The 10485-nt window shown below is 50.7% G+C and overlaps 1 protein-coding gene across 1 annotated transcript; it reads right to left on the minus strand.

Annotated features, from left to right (window-relative positions):
- Positions 1–1081: 1081 nt before the first annotated feature.
- LOC102570737 (olfactory receptor 10K1) lies at positions 1082–6758 on the minus strand. Its single transcript, XM_019485776.2, has 2 exons — positions 6642–6758; positions 1082–2044 (listed from the first exon to the last, which is right to left on the minus strand). Exons 1-2 carry the CDS (start codon positions 6756–6758, stop codon positions 1082–1084), a joined length of 1080 nt encoding a protein of 359 aa, XP_019341321.2.
- Between the last annotated feature and the right edge of the window lie 3727 nt (positions 6759–10485).

Below are 10485 nucleotides of genomic sequence, written 5' to 3' on the forward strand. Positions count from 1 at the left end.
GCCTGCTCCATTCTGACAATGACAGTGTGACCTTTGGGGATCAGGCCACTTATCAGAACTGGAGGCCTTTCCCAGGTTGTTTCCATAAGTAGGACAAACAGACACTGAGTCAGGTGTTATGCTGGTGCAACCTGGTTTATTTATGGCAATAGTGCACACAGGCCCAATTCCCTGGATGCAGCAGGGTCACACAGCAGCAGGAAGCTCCCTGCTCACACATGCCAGCCTGCCTTTCCAGTGAGTCCTGTGCCCCAAGAGCTCTCTCCTCTACTTCCACTCACAGCCTGCCTCACAAAGTTTCCTGAACACTCCCCCTCCCTGCCCCTGCATCTGCAACCAGGTCCAGGACAATCCTCAGGCCATTCAGGCCATGCTAGGTACTCTAGTGTCCTGGGCAGGAGTTTCTACAACATGAACTATCTCACTCTCCAAACAGGCAGTGTACTTAGTACGTTAGGGTGTCTTTACATGCGCTCCGGGGATAGAGCGGCTCCAATAACTGCTTTAATTAAAGCACCCACAATGTCTCGTGTATTCAGCATCCCCATGCTTTAAAATGGCAGCGGGGCACTTTAACTAAAACTTGTTCAATGAGCCAAAAAGCACTCTGCCACCATTTTGAAGTGTGGGGACACTGAATACACAAGATGTGGAGGCTGCTGGAGCATATTAATTAGCATGCTCCAACAGACTTAATTAATCGAGTCTGCTTTGACTTGCTAAAATTACAGCATGTCAGAGCAGCATCCCTATACGTCTACAGGCATCCTTAAAGCACGTTTACACCTGCTCTAGGAGTATGGGGGGGCAGTGCTTTAATTAGAGTGGTTCCAAGATCCACATGGAGTGCTGCCGCATCTCGTGTATCAGCATCCCCACACTGAAAAATGGTGGCAGGGGTGCTTGAACTAAAGCTTGTTTCTTGATTAATAGAGTCTGTTGAATCTGCTCCGATGCACTAGGACCCCTTGAATGGTAGTATTTAACCTTGCAGCAGCACCACAGACTTGTCCGAAATTTCACTTTGGAGCCTTGGGTACAGGCAGGACTGGTGTGACTGACAGTGGGACTCTGGTTTCTGTTATAACCTCTGGGGGAAGAATATCTTGGCCATTGTTCTTTGAAGGGCCCATCTCACGTCCTTGTTTCTCAGGCTGTACACCATGGGGTTGAGCAGGGGAGTGAAGAGTGTGTAGGATATGGCAATGAGCTTGTCCTGCTCTGGTGAGTGGATGGATTTGGGCCTTAGGTATTCTATGGCAGCACAGCTGTAATGCACAACGACTACAGTCAAGTGGGCAACACAGGTAGAGAAGGCCTTGTGCCGGCCCTTGGCCGAGGAGATCTTGAAGATGGCAGTAAGGATGAGGATGTAGGAGATCAGGATCAGTAGTAGTGCCATGACAAGGAACAGTATGCCAGCAAGGAACACAACACCTTCTGGGAGGCTGCTGTCAGTGCAGGCCAGCTGGAGCACCGGGGAGGTGTCACAGAAGAAATGGTTGATTGTGTTGGGGCCACAGTATGACAGGTGGAATATGAGGTAAACTATTACAATGGAAAACAGGACACCACTGAGGAAACAGGCAACCACCAGTCCGGCACAGGCACATGGGCTCATCAGCACTGGGTAGTGCAGGGGGTGGCAAATGGCCACATAGCGATCATAGCCCATCACTGCCAGCAGGAAGCAGTTGGTACTGGCAAGGGTCCCAAAGAAGAACATCTGCAGGGCACAGCCAGGCAAGGAGATGAGTTTGCCCTTGGACAGCAACATGGCCAGCATATTGGGGATGACGACAAAGGTGTAGCAGGTCTCAGAGAGAGAGAAGGTGAACAGGAAGAAGTACATGGGGGTGTGCAGGGCACTGTCTAGCCCAATGGCCATCAAGATGAGCATGTTGGCCATCAGTGTGATGATGTAGATGAGGAGAAGGACAGTAAACAGGACATAGCGCAGCTGTAGGGGCAGAGAGAATCCAACCAGGAAGAATTCAGTCACCGAGGTGTCATTGCCCCTTCTCAGGCTGGGCTGGAGCTGGTGCTGCGAGGAGAGAAATAGAGATCTAAGGGACTGTCTCCAAGGCAAAGGCTGTATGCCCTGCCATGACATTCCTGAGCACCACTTTGCCCTCCTGTCTCCTTGAACTCTTCAAATCCAGTCATCCACTCGGGCACCTTTCTGTGTCCACTTACAGATCTGCTTGAGACCACTACAGGGAGTCATAGTCATAGAGACATAGGGCTGGAAGGGACCTCCATGGGTTATTCAGTAGTCCAACCCCCTGCCTGAGGCAGGGCCATCCCTATCCAAACCACTCCATACAAACCATAATCTAAACTCCACATAAGACTGCTGTCAACCCTAACACAACACACACCTATAACCCTAACTTGCTACAGGTACAGCATGTGAACCATGGCAGCCAATGTCCTGCTTCTCTAAAATGTTGTCAATATATAATCACAATGTTCTTGGTTAGAGGGCCATGCCCCTGCTACAGAGGAAGGACCCCCCCCCCCCCCCCCATAATCTATACCAATCTGACCATGGTGTAAAATTCCTTTCTGACCCCAAATATGGCATCGGTCTGACCCTGAACAGATGGGCAAGACCCTGCTAGCCAGGAACCTCCAGTTTTGTCAGAGCATCAGCACAGCTCAATCAAATTTCCCTGCCTTGGCTGTAACCAACACTCAATGGCTCTGGGAAGGCTGAAAAACACACTGACACATGTAGCAGGAAATGGGGAGGTAGTGGGTGGCAAGCAGTGAAGCCCAGAGACATGGCAAATATCCATAGTACAACATAGGCATAGCTGTGCCTAGATTATCCCTGACCAGTGGCTGTGACTCCAGTGTGGCCATACTGGCATATATCCAGGTGGCACTGAGTGGGCAGGTCAGGCTAGCTCTGCTGCCAGGCTAGAGGCATACAGTAACTGAGCAAAATCCAATTCCAGCCTATGCTCTGACTGCCTCTACCAGCCACGTGTGTTGGGGGAGAGGCAGGAAAGCAAGGGGGGGGCAATAACTTTGTGTTTTACCTCTTCCACAGAGCTCCCAGCTATGACAAGCTGGAATCAGGAAAGAATGTGTATGGCTGGGCTAACTGCCACCTGCTGACTTGATTTCAAGTACGATCTGCCCCAGTGTGCATGTGTATCTGCCCGGACTCATAACCCACGAGCTGACCTGTTTTTCAACATGCTTCACTTTCCAGGACAGAGGAAGATTTAGAGAAATGCCCCATTCTGGCTGTTTCCTAGGCTTGTAATGAAAACTCCATCCTCAGCAAGACAAATCTTTTTTTCTTTGCACTTTCCAAATGCACCCATCATAGGATTGAGAGGATTTTGGCAGCAACTGGGATGAGGTTTTCATTCTTGACAGCACATGGGATAAAAGGCAGACTGCAGATGCAATACAAAAACTACCCACTTGCACACTCAGAGGCTGGGGCACAAGGGGACATGGAAGGTGCGCAGCCAGATGCAGGTCCGAGCCATCACACCTAGGCAGTTCTGTCCCCTGTGTCATGGACTACTGCCCCTATCCGAGCAGCAATGACCATGGAAGCCTGGAAGCTGTTGGTGCTCAGTAGGATGGAAGAAATGTGATCGTTCCCCCTAGACACCAGGCCCTCTCTGCCCAGGCAGGTTCCACCCATGAATCATAGCAAGCTCCTCATGTAGTGACTCATAGGCTCATATTAGAGCAGAGGTGGGCAAAATATGGCCCCCTGGCTAAATCCAGTGTGCAGTGGGTCCATTGGCCCTGCCTGGCCCAGGTTTGGGAGGCAGCCTGGGCCATGGCACATGCTGCCAGTTTCATCACCCCAAGGGCATGGTGGGGTAAGAGCGCCATGGTGGCCAGACTCTCTGCCCTGCTGCCACTTCCAGTCTGCCCTGCACCCACTACTGGGGGTGCTGGACAGAGAGGGTGGACAGGCAGGGTCTCCATGGAGTCCTGCCTGGGAGCCTAGGGGGCAAGGCATGCTCAGCCATGCAAATGGGATGAGGGTGTGGGTGGACGGGTAGGAAGTGGCATCCAGGAGCAAGATGGATGGGTAGGGACCTGGGGCAGAGCTGCAATCTGCTTAGGGCAACCACTTTTTAAAAATGGAAAGGAAAAATGAAATGAAAAATGGAAAATCCAGGACAAATGCTGTTCAGAATCATTCAGCCTGGGACTGGGACTTGATTTTTGCATTTGAGGACTGTCTCGTCCAATTAGGGATGGGTGGTCACACTAGATCTGCTTCCTGCCTGCCCACAGTCCCATCCCATCTGCCTGGCCAAGCATGCCCTGCTTGCAGGGGTCCCAGGCTGGTCTTAACAGAGACCCCACCTGCCCACTTGCTTTGTCTGGTGCCCCCAGTTGCCTCCCCACTGTGCTGGACTGGGTTAGCATAACCACCCTCCCCACACTGCATTGGGCCTTGTCAGCAAACCCCCACCTCCAAGCCTGCAACAGATCACTCAAACTCCTTAAGTGGCCCTCCAGCCCAAATAATTGCCCACCCTTTTCTTAGAGTGACAATATAGAGCTATAGCCTGTACTCTTCAGCAGCAAAGAGCCCCCTGGTTTATATCCCTGCCTCCCCCTGCATGGAGCCCTGATTGCTGACAGTCAAGGGAGCCCTAAGTAGAGTTGTGCATTGATGGCAGAGCACCTGGGTGCCTACCCAGGGATCATCATACCCAAAGGACCGTAATGACTAGCTGATGCTGCCACGTCCCTGGCAGAAAGAAGCTGATGTCTATTGGCAACTGCAGAGAGATTCCATTTTGGGGGCTGTGGAGGAGGAGGTGAGGGGAGAAAGGGTTCATTTACATCTTGCCTTTGCGTTCAATATATCCGCAGAGCTGTCGAAAATGGAACTCTTGTCTCAGTTGCTCCAGGAGGCACCGACCTACCAGCATGTCTGGAAATGGCTCCAGAAGGTCTCCTTGGCCATGTCCCCAAAGAGCTAAGACAGAGTCATTTGCCATGTGTGAGTTGCTCCGAAAGGATGGTGAGTCCAGAAAAGGAAGCAGCCTCTGCATGGTGCATCTGTGCAGTGATGAATGGGAGAACAGGAGGAGCTTAGTGGGAAGGTCAGTGGAGCTGCATCTGTCTGTCCTGAAAGCCAGGATTCTCTCCCTCTTACATTCTCATCTCCTCTGCCCCAGCTCCTAGAGGTGTAATGACCTGGAGGGGCTGTTGTTTATGTTCATGTTTGTGGGCTTCTGGGACCCGGTCTCTGACATGCTCCATCTTCCCAAAGCCCTGCCCATGAGACACCTGGGAAATGCAGACACTGCCCTGCTCTGAGGGACACAGGCATGAGTGACTGGTGCCTCCTGAATCTGGGGCGGGAGGGCACCCACAGAAGCTGCTGATTGTGATGGCCCTGTCAGGGGAGACACCAGCCCTACTGACAGCACCAGTGTCAGCCATCAGGGTGCCAGCCATCATTACAATAATGGTGAATACCTCAGTTTCCTTGTCTTTCTTGTGCACTAGGAAAGAATGGGTTAAGGTGACTCTGACTTAGTCTTGGAGTGAAAGCTGGGTTCTGCACTAAAGGTAGCACTCTGTTCCCTTTCTGATCATCTAGGCACACAAATCTGGTAGTCTACAAGGTGCTTTTGGTTGCCAAAGCCCCCTTATGCTCAGGTTAGAATTTTGTTCCTGGGCATATAGCCCTACACACATGGACAACTCATGACTATGCAGTTGCATAGCCTGAGTCAGTAAAGTAGCAGCTAGAATATATATTAAGCTTTAAAAAAAATAACAAAGTAGGCAAAAATAGTCAAAAGTTCTTGTGTCATTAGTCCTGTAGTCATTATAGTTAAATGCACATCTCTTATTTAGATTGGGCATCTTGACAGTGCCTTTAATATTTCAGCATCAGTCAATGCAATCTGAATTAATATTACCACACCTGAGTTAAGGTTTTAAGCTAGAGCTAAAACAGCCTGGAGTGCAGTGAAACAGGAGAGAGACATTACCAGGAATGGCTAACAGACAGCACAATTGCAGAAGAAAGGGAAGGAAAGACTCCTCAGTTCTATTCTTATCTCTTCCACTGACTCAGCAAATGGCCTTGGATGAGTCACTTCACCTTCCCCCTCTGTCAGCTGAGACCATGCTTGTCCTAGGAGGCTATGAGAACGTCGTGGAGGTGCCTCCAGGAACTGAGGTTTGCCCAGCAGATTAAGAACTGCTGAGAGCTGCAGTCCAGTGAAGATTCCTGCCTGGAAAGAATGGCTGATGCAGAGGCAGGGGCAGGGGCAAGGGCAGGGGCAGGGATAGGGGCAGGGAGGGTGGAGGGGGCAGAGGCACAGGACACAGGGCACCAGAGTATTCACAACCTGGCAGGGAGGGAAGCACTGTGGTCCCAGCAGGGTACTGCATTAGGGGCTTCTTGGGCTCTACCGCTTGTGGGGAATGGGTATCTGTCAGTTAGAGCAGGAGTCAGGACTCCTGGCTCCTCTTCCTGGCTCTGTCCCTGCTTCTCTGTGCCTCCCTTTTCTGCACCCTTGTCCCAGGAGGAAGGAGATTCTCTTAGCTCTGAGTGACGATGGGGCTATCATTGGGAATGAGAACCCTGACTGGTCCCTGTTGGACACTATCCAGGGCCTGTAACGTACCTTTGGACTTGGAGTCCAGGACTTCTTCTCCTCTATCCTCTTGGTTTTAGATGCTGGGATGCTGAGGGGACTGGAGGTCAGTGCTGGGCTCCTGGCTGGAAGGTGCTGAGGGGACATAGTTCTCAGTCTGGCCTTGAGGCCTGGAGTACCAGACTCTAGAGACAGAAAGGCCTGTCAGTGCCTAGCTCTGTCCCTGAATAGCAGCCAAATGCTGCTTCATATGTTGAGGTCAGCCCCTTCTGGATGAATCGCACAATGCCTTTCACACTTGGGTCCCTGGGTCCCTGACGGGCTGATCCCCTAGACAGTGGAATAAGTTGCCCCAGGCTGGCCCCACCTATGGTCACACTGTGGGGAGGAGAAATTTGGTTCAAATTGTTGAAGTATTTGGACAACAGTGGTCAGTGAACAACTGCACTGTACAGCCAGGCATTGTGGGGCAGGGGCTGCATCACCTGGACTTCCTCTGTTTCTCAGGGACAGGATGCTGTGGGCCCCTGTTAGTTGTGGGGCCTAGAGTAAGAGTGGAAACTCGCACCCTTGTGTCCCCACCATACTCCTGCCCTTTTTTCCATCTGACAAGAACTGGAAAGATCTGGCTAATATGGTAAGAAGGGCAGGTCTGGGTGTCACCTCAGCATTGGGAGATGCCAGGAAGTCAGAGGCCAGGAGATCCATCTGGGAAACTGAGTCAGAGATCCAGAGGATCAGGGAGAGCATAAGGTCAGAGGGCTAGCTGGGTTAGGTATCTAGGAGGTCAAGCCAGAGCTGGGTCAGGTATCCAGAGAGTCAGGCCAAATTTGGGGTCCATTGACAAGCTGGGTGAGGTACTCAGAGAATCTGCCAGTCCATAGCAGCACAAACCAAGTGTGCAGCAGCCTAGGTTCAAGATTGAGCCTTGCTGCCCAGACATTTCCGCTTCTAGGTCAGGGGTTTATATGGGAAGGGATAGGAGATCCGCTGACCGTTGCTGGCCACTCTGGTGCCAGGGAGTTGCTGTGTGGCTAGGCCCAGGTGTATGGTTCTGGCCACCTGTACTTGCCCCCATGTTCTGGTGGGGAGGTGGCACACTGGAGTAAGCTGCCATGCTGGACTGGGCATAGGCCTAAGAGTTCAAAGCCATGGCCTGACAGTCCCATGGGGGATGGGGAACAAAGCCTCCAGCACTAAAGTGAACAATTCACAGGGGGAGGGACTGGAAGAATCAATTCCACTTTCAGAAAGAGCCACAGAGCAGCACAAAGGTAAGCAAGTAAGTCAAAAAGTGATCACAAGCAGCTAGCATGGATTTATGGAAAACAAGTTGTGTCAAGCAAACTTGGTGTCCTTCTTTGACAAATTATTACTTAGATGGATGAAGGGAATGCTGTGGATTTAGGGCGTATGTACACATTCATTAATACACGGTAATTACAGCACATTAAATTTAGTACCTGTAATAACAGGTATTAACCTGATGTGCTGTAATTGGTGCTACTGTGCATTAGTGCAAATGAGCACTTTTTTGTGATGCTTAATGCTCATTGGACTAATCTACTGCACATTAGCGCATTAGCATGGTTTCTGCCAGCTGTCTTAATGCGCAGAAGAATTAGTTCAATGGGCCTTAAGCGTCCCGTCAGGGCTGTCCCTAGTGGGGGCCCCTGCAGACAGCGCTATACAGGTCCCACTGTGGCCATCATGTGCTTCCGGCTCCATGCTCCAGCTGCTCACCGTGCCCCTCCGCCCTTCCACTGCACACTCCGACTGCTCATCACACTCACCACCTCCCTCGGCCCCGCATGGGCTGATATGCCCCAGGCCCTGCACACCTCTAAGGTTAGCCTTACTGACCTGTGTCCCATGTAGATGTGTCCAGAGCATATAAGGACTTCAGCAAGGCTTTTGACAGGGTCCTGCATAAACAAATAAATATAAACATTTGTTCTCATAAACAAATTGGAGAAATGTGGGCTGGACACAACTACAAGGTGGATAGATAACTAGCTCAATAGCTGCAAGCAAAGGATAATTGTCCATGTCAGAACGGCAGGAGGTGTCGGGTGGAGTGCCATAGGTGTCTGTCCTGGGCCTGGTGCTGTTCAGCATGTTGGTTAATGATTTGGATGCTAGCATAAAAAGCTTCTGGAGCAAGTTTGCAGATGATGCAAAACTAGGAAGGACTGTGAACACATTGGAGCATGGAAGTGCAGTTGAGAAGGATCTCTACAGACTGGAAATCTGGGTTGGAGCTAACAGGGTAAAGTTCAATGTGGAGGTGGAAGGTGCTACACCTCAGGAGGAATTATCAAAAATACAAATATCATAGTATCATAGTACTCATAGTCATAGTATCATAGTACTTAAGGTCAGGAGGGACCTAAACAGATCACCAGGTCCGACCCCCTGCCCTGGGCAGGAACTGGTACTGGGGTTACATCACGCCAGCCAAATATCTGTCCAGCCTCCTCTTGAAGACCCCCAAGGTAGGAGAGAGCACCACCTCACTTGGGAGCCCATTCCAGAGCCTGGCAGCCCTAACCGTAAAGTAATTTCTCTTGATGTCCAGCCTGAATCTTCTCTAACAATTTGTGGCCGTTATTCCTAGTAACCCCGGGTGGTGCCCAGGGGAACAGAGCCTCCCCCAATTCAGGCCCCAGAGTCTGATCCTGGTGTGTGGAGCCCATTGTGGGAGGTGCAGGATTCCAGGGTCTGATCCTGGCCAATGGGAGCCAGCCAAAGCTGCTTGGGGCTCAAGCCTGGCATGCAGAGCTTGAACTGCAGAGACAAAAGATTGAGCACCACTGCCCTAAACCCTTTGCCAGAAATGCAGGGGAATGAAGTCCAGAGCGAACTGATCTCCATGTCAGTCTGAGAAAACCCCACTATGGTCTTGGGCTAAAGGTGGTTATCAGGGCTAGGGATTGGCTGCAGACTCTGTGGGAACGGAAATATATGTATTACATTTCAAAGACTACATGATGGACATGTGATATGATCTGTACGGCTCACTGGAGAGAACTGGAATCCCAGATGACATTTTCAGAATAGTAAATGTGTGAGTTACAGGTGCCTGGGCCATGTGGGATTGAAGCAAGAACTAGCTCCTGTGGGACTTGACTAGTGCCTGGGCTTTGCGGGGCTTAATTGGTATATGGGCCCCATGGGATTTAAGCGGTAAAATGCCCTATGGGATTTAACTAGTGTCTGGACCTTGTGAGATTGAAGCAGTAACTGGATCTTGTGGGTCCTGACTAGTTCCTGGGCTTTGTGGATCTTAATTGGTATCTGGGCCCTGTGGAACTGAACCAATAACAGGGCTTGTGGGGCCTAACTAGTGTCTGGGCCTTGTGGGATTTATTTGATAGCTAAATTCTGTGGGACTTAACTAGTGCCTGGGCTTTAATTGGTATCTGGGCCTTGTGGGATTTAAGCAGTAACTGTGCCCTGTGGGACTTGTTACTGTTCAAATCCCACCAGGCCTGAGCACTAATTAAGTTCCATGGGGTGCAGGCACCAATGAATAAGCACAAGGCCCAGCTGCCAATCACTGGCAAATCGCACTGGTGAGAATCCAGGCTGTCCAGGCCGGTTGCTGGCTTCAGCACAAAGGGATGAATTCTACCCACAGCTACTATTAGAGGTTATGAAATCCCAAACTCCCAAGGTAGAGAAACTAAGACCTGGAGGAGTGAATTGTGAAGAATTCCTTATACCTGCTACTGGGACCCTCAGCATGGACAGGAGTCCAGTGCTGGAGGAATTGTGTCTTAGGCCAGAGTCCTTCTAACATAATTTCATCACAAATCTAAAGCTATGTTGATACAAATATGGCAAGAAGACAGACTCTGTGGTCAAACTAGAT

This window comes from Alligator mississippiensis, chromosome 8, assembly GCF_030867095.1.
Source record: "Alligator mississippiensis isolate rAllMis1 chromosome 8, rAllMis1, whole genome shotgun sequence".
Classification (NCBI taxonomy): Eukaryota; Metazoa; Chordata; order Crocodylia; family Alligatoridae; genus Alligator; species Alligator mississippiensis.

What these genes read in the sequence shown, in the direction of transcription:
- LOC102570737 (XM_019485776.2), bottom strand. Translation starts at nt 6,758, where the DNA reads ATGTCCCCTCAGCACCTTCCAGCCAGGAGCCCAGCACTGACCTCCAGT. An exon ending in CCTGGACTCCAAGTCCAAAG is followed by an intron (nt 2,045 to 6,641) that starts GTACGTTACAGG and finishes CTCTCCTCGCAG; the next exon opens with CACCAGCTCCAGCCCAGCCT.